At 38.1% G+C, this 14,485-nt stretch overlaps 1 protein-coding gene across 1 annotated transcript in view; it reads left to right on the plus strand.

Moving 5' to 3' along the window:
* The window catches only part of GRIA3 (glutamate ionotropic receptor AMPA type subunit 3), a 292,780-nt gene that overhangs the window by 192,796 nt on the left and 85,499 nt on the right, over positions 1-14,485 (plus strand). Inside the window, exons 6-10 of the mRNA XM_061136405.1 lie at positions 1,987-2,148; positions 6,228-6,395; positions 11,160-11,264; positions 12,373-12,480; positions 13,857-14,063. Coding sequence (XP_060992388.1) covers positions 1,987-2,148; positions 6,228-6,395; positions 11,160-11,264; positions 12,373-12,480; positions 13,857-14,063 — 750 coding nt within the window. The remainder of the gene's footprint in view (positions 1-1,986; positions 2,149-6,227; positions 6,396-11,159; positions 11,265-12,372; positions 12,481-13,856; positions 14,064-14,485) is intronic.

Raw genomic sequence — 14,485 nt, forward strand, 5'->3', positions numbered from 1 at the left:
GCTTAAGCCCCATCTGGAGCCTCTGCAAGCCTTTACACACAAGCAAGCCTTTCTGCTGATTGTTGTGCAAAGGGGAACAAACTGGAGAAATTATTGAGTCTTTGTTTATTTCCGGAAGGAGACCTTTGGGAGAAAACACATCCTAACAAGTTAATGTTCATTTTAAAAACATCTTGTGATCATTGGAAAGGAGGAATAGTTCTCAGTGATGCAAATTCTTTGGCTCATATCCCACTTATGAAAGGAAGAGGAATGGGGTGAAGAGTAATAACTGAAAACGCTGCTTCACTACAATATTTTCTATGACTGCCTTGTTGCCCATATTAAAGAAACACAGAATTAAAAGAAGCGGGCATCAGAATGGTAACTAGAGAGGCATACAAGAGCAGGGCTTCTGGGTATTGGTTACATTCATGCGTTCAGGTTGTGAAAATTCATCAGCCTATACTTAAAGATGTGTGCACTTTTCTATATGATTATTATACTTCAATGAAAACTTAGAATGCAGAAAAAGAAAACTTTTGAGAACTAGTAGGGATTTAAGTAGTATAATGTATGCATTTATCAACCCATTGCGTGGTATATTTAAGATTTGTGCATTTTATTGGACGTAAATTTTATCAAAAGAAAGAAAGAAAGGGGGGTTTCCCTGGTGGCTCAGTGGTTAAGACTTTGCCTTCCAATACAGGGGATGTGGGTTCAGTCCCTGATTGGGGAACTAAGATCTCACATGCATTGGGCCCAAAAAACCAAAATGTAAAAAATGAAAGCAATATTGTAACAAATTGAATAAAGACTTTAAAAAGAAAGCTTTTTTTAAAAAAAAAGAAGCAGAAGAAGAAGGAAGGAAAGGAAGGATGAAAACTTCAAGCACTGAACTCCAGTTAATGACCTACATGCTGAAGTCTTTGGTATGAAGTATTCTAACATCTGCAACTTTCTTTGAAAAGCATCCAAACAATGAAATGGATTGATGGATGGATAGAAAAATGTTAATTGTGAAATCTGAAGTGACTACTTCATTTTCATTGTATAATTCTTTCAACTTTATTTTTGAAACAATTTTATATGTAAATGTTGGGGAGGAGAATCCAAAGGAAGGGGAAAGAATTCTTTAAATTTATTTATGAATATAAATATTGGCTCCAACCCACTGAGGACCTAAGGGCATCAAAAGCAACTAGCAAAAGACAGTTATCCAGCAGAATAGCAGGAACTCCTGAGAGAGGTGTCCAGAAAATAACAATGCCCAGTGGAACTGGTGATACCCAGGTGAAGATGACATGATATGAACATGAAGAGATTCCTTCAGGAGGCTTAGGTGGCAGAGACAACAGACACAAACTAGAACAAAAGAAGAAGAAAATGGTGGATGCTATGAAGTAGATGTCAAAACTCATTCATGGGCTCATGTGAGACATACCCTGGGGTTTGTACCATCACATACAACCAAGCTGTCAGTTTCACTCTTTGGCATTTTGGTAAATTACAAATGTTGAAATTACTCATCATTCAAATCTGAAAAGCAATCTGCTGTATTTGGCATGTTAGCTAGGGCCAACTTTTTCAACAGTTTCCAGTTATATGAGTCATTGTATTTGTATTCATTGAAGAAAGATTAAAAAATATAGGTAAATGAAAGAAATAAAAACATTCACTTAAAATTGACTCTGATGTTTGTCCTTTCAGCCACTACACTAAATAAAAACATGGGCACTAAAATGGAAGGATGTATATTTTCTCCATCATGCCTGTAGTTTCAGAGTGTCCTAAGAATTAGTCTGTATCAGGGGTTGTTTGTTTGTTGTGATTTTTGTTTTTTGTTGAGATATAATTGACATGTAACCATGTGTCCAGGGTTTTTTTGATTGCTAAAGAAGGATCTTGGGAAAGGAACTTTCATTTCCTCCTTAGCATTGTAACAGATACAATGAGTAAGAATGCATGACCTCTCAGAATCACAGTTCTCTCTCAATCTCTTTCTAGGGTTTTACTGATATTTTGCTAGAAAGAGTCATGCATGGGGGAGCCAACATTACAGGATTCCAGATTGTCAACAACGAAAACCCTATGGTTCAGCAGTTCATTCAGCGCTGGGTGAGGCTGGATGAAAGGGAATTTCCTGAAGCCAAGAATGCACCACTAAAGGTAATGTTCCACAGCATGTAGAAACCTTAGGCCAGCTTTCCAGAGCATCTTAGTATGGCCCTTATATATTTATGGCCATCCAGTGGTCAAGTGGTTGTCCCTCATAAGTGTTTCAAGGATGCTAAAACACAACTGCAGGTGATGCTTCTGCATTTGAAAACTAAATTCGCAAAGAAAGGAGCTATTGAGAAGAAGGTGTTTAAAACCCAGTGTTTGGAAATGGTAACTTAATTTTTTTAATGAATTTCATTTTTAATATGCTTATAACTTACAATTTTACAAGAACCTAAATTGGACAAAGGGTGGGGGCAGTGGGAATAGGTAAGGAAAATTGATAGTCTGAAATGGAAAATTAGATTTTACATTATTGATGTGATTGCTTTGTGTTAATAAGTTTCATGAATCTCAGAACACCCAAGTGAATTAGGTTCTAATACAGAGTATGTGTTGCCTATGCATATATTGAATGGAAATGTTTTCCTGCCTACAAAAGTATCTTTAAATAATTAGATTACCTAAGTTGCTCATTTTCATGAAATCAAGATAAGAACATTAAAAGCAGAAAGTTCTGCTTAAAGTGCACATTTTTCATTCGTGTTCCCCTATGGCTAGAAATCCTATTATTTTAAAATCAGGAATTAAAAGAGATAAATGGGGAAAAGTTATTCATGTTACACAAAGGATCTTTCCAATGAATTTTAAGTAACCCATTCCCTTAGTACATTGATTTAAGTATGAAACAGACTTTAAATTCTTCCTTCCTGATACAGTGAACGCATGTATGTACCATGACTGTGGATCCTTGTGATCTAGATGAGGAAGCAAAGTAGAGCCAAGGTTCAGGGCCCTTCCCTAAAAAAGGAAAGAGGAGGGGACATTTCCTTTGTTATGGTTTCGAGATGCTCATTCTCACATCTTTCCTCCCTGGGAAGAATACAATAAAGAGGAACATAGGGCACATAGACAGAAAAGAGATACATTCTGAATCACCCATGCAGGACCACCCTGTATGAGTCAGATCAACATAATACAAGTGAGACCTTACCTTGTGCAATTGATATGTTCTAGAAAAGTTGTAAGTTATAAGTTAAACACCTTTTAAAAAAATAATTGAAGCCACGCAATAGTTAAGTGGTCCTCTGTGGTTGTATTGATTACATCATACATGCCAGATTTTTCCAGTGGCCTCATATGTTTCAGTAAATATGGCCACAATTCCTATGATAAATCGTTTGTAGTCAAATCTCTTTTTTAAGATGATGATTTTATTTTTTATTGAGGTACGACATATGACATTGTATTAGTTTTAAGCACACAACATAATGATTTGATATATATATATATTGTAAAATGATCACCACAATAAGTTAACATTACCACCACAGTTACAGTTTTTTCTCATGATGAGAACTTTTAAAATCTATTCTCCTCGCAACTTTCAAAAATATTTACAAGGCAATATTATTAACTATAGTTACCATGATATACATTATAGCCCCAGAACTTATCAATCTTATAACTGGAAGTTTATACCTTTTGACCATCTTCATTCATTTTTCCCTATTCCCCAGCCCTCACCTCTGGCAACCACTGTTCTACTCTCTGTTTCTAATTAATTCATTTTTGGGGAGGATCCACATATAAGTGAGATCATACAGTATTTGTCTTTCTCTGTCTAACTTATTTCACTTAGCATAATGCCATCTGCCTATCAGAAATTGCAGGATTTCTTTCTTTTGATAGATTACTGAGTAATATTGCATTGTGGTCTGTGCATACATGTATATTTTTACTGAAATATAGTTGATGTATGAGTATATATGTGTATGGTATGTATCACTTTCTTTCCTTATCCATTCACCATTTGATGATTTGAGGGACACAGGTTTGTTCCTTGTGCTCACTATTGTAAATACTGCTGCAATGAACACAGGGGATGTGAATATTTCTTTGAGACAGTGACTTTATTTCCTTCAGATGTATGTCCAAGAGTGGAATTGCTAGATCATATGGCAATTCTATTTTGAATTTTTTGAGGAACCTCCATATTGTTTTCCACAGTGACTAAGCCAATTTACATTCCTGTCAGCAGTGCATGACGGTTCCCTTTTCTTCACATCCTCACCAGTGCTTACTGTTGTCTTTTTGACAATAGCCATTTTCATAGGTGTGAGGTAATACCTCCCTATGGTTTTGATTTGCATTTCTTTAATGAGTCAAATCTTTTTATGGGCTAAATCTGCCCATACATCTAGGTGAGCTTATACAAACATATTTTCATACAACTGCCTATCCACTGTTTTGCCGTCCTTAGATTTAGCAGGCAATAGGTAAAGGAAAACAATTCATTTAGTCAATATTTTAGGGGTATCTACAATCTGTCAGGCACTATGTTAGGCACAAAAAAAATGGACAAGAGTAGAAGTCTGAAAAGGGTACTAAAGAGTCATTTATGCCTATTCAGAAGCTGTAGAGGTTGTACAAAAGGGAAAGAAGACAATCTCAGCTCTGGATTATCCATTGGTAACTCATAATATGTATGATGCAAAATTCTCAGAATTTACTGAGAAGACCTGTTCAGGCTTATAAGCAAAACCCTTCAAATAACTTAGGAAAATGGAATATTTCAATAGATGGTTACAACTTTCCGATTACTTTGACTTGTAGTACCCATTATGGAACCTTGCTCTATATAAATCAGATAGAAAGTCTGCTTTAGAAAATGATGGACAATATTTTTGATTAGGAAATAAAATTGTCTAGAAATTAAAATTCTGATGTTTAATTTAGTCTATATTTTATGAACATTTCCTTTGGGGGCTTTTTTTAGATACTCACACATTAGTAAGTAGAAGCTGAAAAAGTAGAAAATTAAATAGCTATTTTGGCATGGCTTGGAGAGGACTACAGTAAGATTGCTGACAATTTATGCAGTCAGCTGGAAAAAATTCACTGCCATGTTGGCTGTATGTAGTGTGAAGATTGTTTTTTTCATGAGAGAACATATGTCCCTTGTTACTGTCATAATTGATATAATAAAAGTAACATGAGAAAAGTCAGAAAAGTAAATTGATAGTTGTAAAGACGGCAATGTATTCACTCACAATTATACAGGGACATACTATAGAGAGAGACAATTCCCTCTAGGACATTTTAGCTTCATTTTTTTTTCAAATCAAGGGTTCTATATTCTACCAGTATTTGTCACCCCTGCAAAACAGGGGCCAGCTTATTTTAATCATACTTTGTTGATTCATTTAATGAAAAGGCATCCACCATGTCAACTGCAGATAATCAAATCCCTTGTGTTAAATGACTGGCCTCATCCTTAGTAGAGCATGTCATTACAGTTTATCCAAGGAATAGACAGTAACTGTTCTTAAAATTGTTCTTGCTTGGAAAAGGTAACATCAAGAAGTATTGCCTATGAATTGTCAACGTTATCAGATTTAAAATTCAATAACAATTGTAATTTTATACCATCAAAAACCAGCTTTAGATTTTGCTACCCCTCCACCACCACCTCCCCCAGGAAACAAAAACTGATTTATTGCTGGTCAGAAGTCCCAGTTCACCAGAAACATGGTCCAGACAGAAATGATTAATGTTTCCCTCCAAATTAATTTCAAGCTGTCTAACTTAGCTATTTCCATTTTCCCCTAAGTAAACACCAGATCTGAATTTTCTATTAGAAACAGCAATAACCCAACCTTGCTTTAGGATATGCTATTTCCTCTCCAATCTACATATGCCATCCTTTAACTTCCCACATATTTCACTCTCTATAAAGGACCTGGCCTTTTTAGTAGTCACTCACTCAGTACAAAACACAGCATTGAGAACAAGAGAGCAAATCTCTTGAGCCATTTGATCTTAATAATCTTAACCTGTGTGCACATGAGGTAAGCTGCATCATTCTAGAATGGATCAAAGTCAGACTTGCCCAGAGAGATCCGTTGATTCAAATAATTAAGAGGGTGAGTTCATAGAACAAGAGTTGGAAATGAATGAAAATAAGGAACGAGACAAGTTTGGAGAGCCTCGTTTGTCATATCTTGTTTTCCATATGTCCATTTCAGTACACATCTGCACTGACGCACGATGCAATACTGGTCATAGCAGAAGCTTTCCGCTACCTGAGGAGGCAGCGAGTGGACGTGTCCCGGAGAGGCAGTGCTGGAGACTGCTTAGCAAACCCTGCTGTGCCCTGGAGTCAAGGAATTGATATTGAGAGAGCTCTGAAAATGGTAATGCCCATAATGGGTAATTGGGGTGGGGGTACCTTAAGTGAAAGTGAAAGTCGCTGAGTTGTGTCCAGCTCTTTGCGACGCTATGGACTGTAGCCCACCAGGCTTCTCTTCCTTGGTATTCTCCAGGCCAGAGTACTGGAGTGGGTTGCCAGTCCCTTCTCCAGGGGATCTTCCCAACCCAGGGATCGAACCCAGGTCTCCTGCATTGCAGGTGGATTCTTTACCATCTGGGCCACCAGGGAAGCCAGGGGTACCTTGTAAAGACCCAAAAGGACCTCAGTCCTGAGAAAAGACACCATAAAAGGAAGAGGATCAGAGTCTATAGACTGTTCAAAGTATACAGAAAGATAAGCATCTATATTTATTCATCAAAATCTAGGCATCTAAAACTAGAAGGTTCTTCCTTGAAGCTTGACAAATGGTATCAGTAAATTAAGGGCAAATGAATATTTAGTTCTGTACTACGGTGTGGAGAGTAAATCAAGCTAAACATCCTTGAAAGTTGCGGATTGAACATGAAAATGGCTTTCCAAAAATTCAGACTTTCCAGAAAATGACATTACTTAGGGGGACTAGAGTATTCTCTAGGAAGCTCCTAATTTCAAGGTAGACGTTACTGGCATCCTGACTTATCAGCCAATTATTAGCCTGGATGGACTGTGGAATAGAGCCAGTGTGATAGTGTTTCTATTATCAAAAAGAACCTGTAATACTATACTCTACAAGGTGAGAGGCAGGAATACGATCCCGTTTTACGCCTACTTAAGAGGCTTTTCCCCAATGCCTTAGAGAAAAATCCTAAAGAAAAGTACAAGGAATCAATGGCTAGACAGTCAAATAGGTCATTTGTTTTTAGTAGTTACTGGGTGGGAGAGCATTTCAGGCTTTGAGCAGTATCCTTTGAACAGATTCCGTTATTCACACTAGGAGGAGCATCACCCATTCAGTGCAGCTTTCCAAGCAAAAGATCTTTCCTGAATATTTTGCTTTATGCTACATACGCCTTCTTGCATTAAAATGAGCCTTCAGCAGTACAAGACTCTCTTATTTCTCCTTCTTTAATTATCCTGATGTTTGGAATATCCAAATCAACAAAGAGATCAACAATGATAAGAGAATTCTGTGCACAACCCAGCAACGAAGAGTTTGTAATGGCCTCATGATAACATCATTTTGTGTAGTTGGCTCTCTTACTGCTGCCTTCAATTTGCCAAGTTGGAAGCATTCAGTCAAAAAGGGTTAGTAGCCCCTCTGTGTCTCTCCAAGAAAGAGATATGACTCATTCTCCCATCATGCAGATTTTTATGTCATTATGTCAGTTCCCTAACAAATGCCCTGAGTGTAGTTTTATGGAGGTAGCACTGCACAATTTTTGAAGAGCAGTTAATTAAATTCAACCTTCATAGCTGTTACAAGATTTGTATTGTCAGGTGAAACATAATGATGAGTGAAATATAAAACTCCCTCAGAGTGAATCAAAAGGAGTTTTCATCAACAAAAACCTCAAGGGGCAAGTGCCAGCATCTCCAATTGACTCCCCATTCATGACACAATTGACTCTCTTCCCCCAATACAAAACTAACTACCAGAGTGAAGGATGAGAAATGAATTTGGCAAGACAAAAATTAGACTGATCATATTATGGCACAAATTGTTTCTGAATGTCTGACTCACTGATAAAGCTCAAGCTGTAAGCCAGGTAAGTAACCTTCCTCCCCAGGCCCTCATGATCAGACACTCAACGGGAAGGATGTTTTTCCTCTTTCCATAGGCCAGCCTATGGCTTCAGAGGGGCTGCATAGTATCAGCTTCTTCCCAAAGTACCTGTTACCTTGTGACAAATGATTGGTTTTCACAGGACTGCTAGAGAGGATGGCCTAAAAAGCACTAAAGACTTTACCATATTAAAAGAAATTCCATTTTATTTAAGTTAATTAAAAGTGAGAATGCATGATGTAAAAGCATCCCTCATTGTGACTAGCACATAGTTGTTGCTCAATCAATCATTCTCTTCCTTCAAAGAAATCTGGCAAACAAAATCATTGCCTGACAGAGGCTCCGAAGGGGCCTGTTTTAATGAATAAATAATCACACCATTCATTTAGCAAATATTTACTGAGTACCAACAACTATGTATCAGGCTCCAAGTTAATATGCAAACATGAAATAATATGAGGGAACTCATATTTAAATTGCTAATATGTAAAGAAGTGCTTTTGAAAACCTTACAGCCACTTGCAGATCAGGTAATGATTATCCTTACAATCTACCAACAGTGCAAAGATTAGCCTTAGTGTGGTCTACTGAAATATGTCACAATTCTAAATCATTGAAAATTGTCCACTGGTTCAGTAAGCATTTATTGAACCCCTGCTTTATCCCAGGCTCTGGATTCATTGCCAAGAACACAGAAAAAGAATGCCTTTCCATCTTTAGATGCTCCCAGTCTAGCAGGGGAGGCGGAAATACATAGATGATTTAAATGTTATGGTGAAGTTCCACATGGAGTGCTATGAGAACCCAGAGGAGAAGCACCTAATATAGCCTGAGGTGCAGGGTGGAGAGGATTGGGAAACTGTCACTGACATTCATATCCTTAAAAATAGACTTCTCTCTGAATGGTAGTCCAATTCGACTTGTGCTTACCAAAAGTTCTAATCAGTCTAGGTTGTTGTCCAGTTTGCAGATCATGCTCAGATAGGCTGAATCCTTAGAAATATACAATTCTTAATGAGACTGGAAGCCTTTGCTATTTTCAGCAATGAAGGATTTCCTTAATACGTTCCTTTGCCAGTGTCTCTACCCTACCTATCTCCTCTCCCAGAGTTCAATGCTCAAAATAGAGTGTAAAGAACCCTTCATGCATCACAGACCCATCCCTCATGCATACATCAGACCCATCCCTCAACAAAGAATCTTTTCTTTAACCAGAAGCATGACGTCACCTTCTCTGCAAGCCTAAGCTGACAGTAGTGCTTAGGTTTGTTGGGTCAGTAGGACAATCGTCTTGTCTTCAGGAAGTCACATGGGGACATTTATCCTTCAACAGATATTCCATGGTCTCCTATAGGTGGTGAACAAGGCCCCTCCCTTTAAAAGGATGCTCACTACTATTTGCCGTCAATTTTCTCTTCTGCCACACAAGCCTATTACCACTTCTGATCTGCTTAACAAACAGCTTGTCATTTTTCTATAAGTGATGAAAAAGTATTCCGTCCTCTCATCGTGGGAGAATAAGACAGATTCTTTTTCTCTGAAGCAAATTCCTTGACCCATACTCACCAGCTAAGTAATTCAAGTGGGTAACAATAATGCCGTATTTAGAGAAGGTCTTTCATCCAGTGTCCTTGAACTGTAAAAAATAGGTAAGGAAATCTCTCCACCCATTAGAGGTAGCCTCTTATTAGTTCATAATAAGGGACCCAGACCAAGGAAAAATCATGTCATACATGCCTCCGTATTTGGCATCCCAACCAGATGTCCAGGCCATTTCACACCTCTGTTTCCTGAGCATTCAATATTCCTGATTCCCTCGACTTAACAAATTTCATCAGTCTACAGATTATCCCTCCACGACCTAGCTCCCCATACCTGTCTGTAGCTAGGAATAGGTTAAATAAGAGGAAAAACTCAGTCCTGTTCCTATGGTAGTTGGTAAATATGTAAACCCCTCAAGAATTAGAAACAAAACTAATTTTGATTAATAATAATTATTATTATTAATAGAGCTAACATATATTGCAATGCTCAGCACATGCCAGACACTGATCTAAACATGACATATGGATAGCTCATTTAATCCTCCCAATAACTCAGTGGGATATGTACCACGAGGCTTTCCCATTTTACAGATTAGTACACTGAAGTACAAAAGCATTAAGGAACATCCCCAAGGTCATACAGTTAGTAAGTGATGAAGTTATGGTATGAATCCAGGAGCTTCAGAGCCCGTGTGACTGAAATCAGTTTATGTTCAGACACCGAGAATACTAAGATAAGATAGTCACAGTCCCCAAGGAACTCACAGTCCAGAAGAACACATTATCCTAGTTAAGAATACTCTTTGGGATACTCTTTTCAGAAAAAACTAATGGTAGAAATTTCAAGTCCTTGAAAAAGTAGTAGCAGGGCCCTTGCTGTATCATATAAGAAACTGCTTGTCAAAAGAAAAAAATCAGTATCATATATTAACACATATATGTGGAATCAAGAAAAATGATTTGGATGATCTTATTTTTGAAGCAGAAATTAAGACACAGATGTAGAGAACAAATATATGGAGACCAAGGGGGAAAGGGGTGATGGTGGGGTGAATTAGGAGATTGGGATTGACATATATATACTATTGATACTATGTATAAAATAGATACCAAATGAGAACCTACTGTATGGCACAGGGACCTCTACTCAATGCTCTGTGGTGAGCTATATGGGAAGGAAATGCAACAAGAAGGGATATATATGGATAACTGACTCACTTCGCTATACAGCAGAAACTAACACAACATTGTAAGGCAACTAGACTCTAATAAAAAAGAAACTGCCTGTCACACCACTCAAAGCTTCATTAAAAGCCATACTTACAAAATACTGGGGAGAAAATGGAGATCTGTGCAGACCTGATCTGGTGGATATAGCTCATTGGTTCGAGATAAACGTTCTCTAATATTCCAAGATCTGTCCATAGACCTCATTGCAAAGAACTTAGAAGGCAATATTGTGGTGCTATTTAAAAATTTTACATTTTCCCCTTTCTACAAGGTGCAAGTACAAGGAATGACTGGAAACATACAATTTGACACTTATGGACGGAGGACAAATTATACCATTGATGTGTATGAAATGAAAGTCACTGGCTCTCGGAAAGTAAGTAACCCAAACAGATATCCCAGTGAAAAATCTCTCAGAAAGTGATAGCCCTCAGATGCAGGAAAATACGTGTTAGGAAACACACCCAGAGCAAATTCCCACACATCCTGTTTGCCTTTCCATTCAGTGAATAGTGTAGCGACAATGCAGAGCTGTCTTGTAATCAAAGTTTTCCATCTACACATTGTAAAAGGACTATTTCCCTCTGAGGCTGGTTCTTTAAAAGCGGTAGACTCAAGAGTTATTCACAGCTTCCTACAATACAGGAAGGAATTACAAATTTTTTAGCATGTTATTTAAACCAGGGGCCCCCAACCTCCAGGATCTAATGTCTGATGATCTGAGGGGGAGCTGATGTAACAATAATAGAAATAAAGTGCAGAATAAATGTAATGCACGCGGATCATCCTTAAAGCATCCCCTTCCCCCCGCTCCATGGAAAAATTGTCTTTCGTGAAACCAGTCTCTGGTACCAAAAATGTTGGGGACCGCTGCTTTAAACAGACGCTGCCAAGATACACATGATTTTAGCAAAAGAGTTAGAAAGTAGGTAATCTCTCCATTTTGCCAACTCACCTACCAAAAGGACTCTGAACAAAGTACCTTTCTCTACAGCTAAATTTCGTAATAACCAATTTGCTTCTGTCATACTAATAGTCATGAGGTGGGAATTTAGTTTTCACTTGATAAATCCTTAGAACATAAAATATCTTGTACCACTTCTACAGGATACTCAACTGGTGGTTTCTCACCCCACCCCACCCCCCACACCCCAGATTTCCTACAGTCCTAAGAAAAGGATTCTTCTGCTGAGTTTAAAGAATCAAAAAGCCTGATTATTCTACAGTAGGCTAACTTATTTTACCAAGTATCAGTAAAAGCAAAGCAGGGATGGGAAGCCCCAGGATGAAGGAACTAGCACACTTTGTGTGTGTGTCAGTGTTGTGGTCCTGGTGGGGGTGGCAAGACAAAGGGAGAATGGACCTCAATCCTTGTAAAGCTCAAGCAACTAAAAAAATCTTTCATTCCACAAGAGCACTCGAATTTCAGGCAGCAATTTTTGAGTGAAAAATAGGCAACCAGGTCAAATGTCTGCTCTTTCCAGGCTGGCTACTGGAATGAATATGAAAGGTTTGTGCCTTTCTCGGATCAGCAGATCAGCAACGACAGTGCATCTGCAGAGAACCGGACCATAGTCGTCACTACCATTCTGGTAAGTATGGAGAACTAGGTGGGCTTTCTGTACAACAAGACTTCTGTTTTCTGAAAAGCAGTGTTCAGCCAGGAGGAAAGACCTCAAGTTCAAACAGTGGAAACTTTCAACATGTCAGCTTAGGAACCTTTTGAAATATCTTGCCATGATGACAAAAGAATGTCATTTTTAAAAAGACTAAGAATAGGGAATTTACAACAGTCTTAGATGTCATTATCCTCTTAAACAAGGGCTTCCTAGGTGGCTCAGTGGTAAAGAATCTGCCTGCCAATGCAGGACACTCGAGTTTGATTCCTGGGTTGGGAAGATTCCCTGGAGAAGGAAATGGCAACCCACCCCAGTATTCTTTCCTGGGAAATCCAATGGACAGAGGAACCTGGTGGGCTACAGTCCATTGAGTTGCAAAGAGTCAGATATGACTTAGCAACTAAACAATAATAATCCTCTTAAATACCCTATACCATGGACTGATGCTTCATTTAGACCTGAAATTGAATACTTCATTGTGGGGGAGACAAAAGGAAAGAGCAGGTCAGAGCTCTAATATTAGGCTTGTCACTAACCTGAGTTTAACGGTACAAATCGCAACTTCTCTGAGCCTCAAGTTGTATTATTTTTTAACTTGTGGAATAGGCATAATAATAGTCTCCTACTCATGTCATAAGATGTTTCAAGGCAATAGGCACCGTGTAAAGCTTTTCTGAAAAATTTAAAGCACTATTGAGATTTGAAATAATATTTTCATTTATTTTGAAATGTTTTTCTAAAAATGTTTCATTTCTGAATGAAGTCCAAACCCAAATTGAAAATGAGTATTCCACTAGGTCTGAAATTGTGATTAACTGAATGGCGATTCAGCTAAAGTTTACCTTTCATTTAAGCATACAAATCAAATACTCACTTTGGGCTAGGTACTGTACTAGGCCCTGAGGATACAAAAATGAATAAGCTACAGACCCTGACCTCACAAAGATCACAGTGCTTCCCTAGGGCTTGCCAGGGCTGGCTGCAGTTCTGACATGGTAAATCCCAAGAAATCAAAGGCAGTTCACCTTCATGTAACTGTGGGAAATACCTCTGTCCAATTTGACTAAATCAAAGACTCTCTAGGTGGAAACTGATTCTTCTCTCAAACCCTCAAAAAGGACTTAAATCCTTCTCTACTTCCTTAAATCATTGATTAAGGACTCCAAGGAATATGTGCCCCCATGAATGGTCAATCGAGGCTCTTCTGCTTATTAAGCAAACATTTTTAAAAGCTCTCTTAACACGCCAAACCTCAATAGCCACAGGGAAACAAAACTTCATTATTACATATATTATCTCTTAGAAAAATGTATAGGAGTAACCCATTGATATTTCTTCTGGTCCCAAAGGAATCACCATATGTAATGTATAAGAAGAACCATGAGCAACTGGAAGGAAATGAGCGATATGAAGGCTATTGTGTAGATTTAGCCTATGAAATAGCCAAACATGTAAGGATCAAATACAAATTGTCCATTGTCGGTGATGGGAAATATGGTGCAAGGGATCCGGAGACTAAGATATGGAATGGCATGGTTGGGGAACTCGTCTATGGGGTAAGTTTTTTCCACTCTGGTTTCATTTACTTCTATGCCTTCCAACTAACCAAGATAGATGAATTTAATTTTCAAGTGCAATGCTTATCTAATTGTATCATCTTCATATGGCCTGTACGCAAAACATTTCATTCTACAGTTGAATTCTGTAAAGATAGCTTGTCAATAGCATCCTTTGGGCGACAGGTTTATTTTACTAAAAGGAAAGAAGAATTGGGGAACTTTATTTGGCAACATTAAGTACAGCCTTCCCTCTACTGAATATCTGTGCCTTGTGTGTTTCCTATCTCAAGCAGCAGAATCACCACCCACTTAGTTGCCTAAACAAGCAGATTATCTTTCCTCATTACTCCCCTCATATCCAGCCAGTCACCATGTCCTTTCTTTTCTACTCTTCTGGCTGTCAAATCCAGATACACTTC

This window comes from Dama dama, chromosome X, assembly GCF_033118175.1.
Source record: "Dama dama isolate Ldn47 chromosome X, ASM3311817v1, whole genome shotgun sequence".
NCBI classification, from domain to species: domain Eukaryota; kingdom Metazoa; phylum Chordata; class Mammalia; order Artiodactyla; family Cervidae; genus Dama; species Dama dama.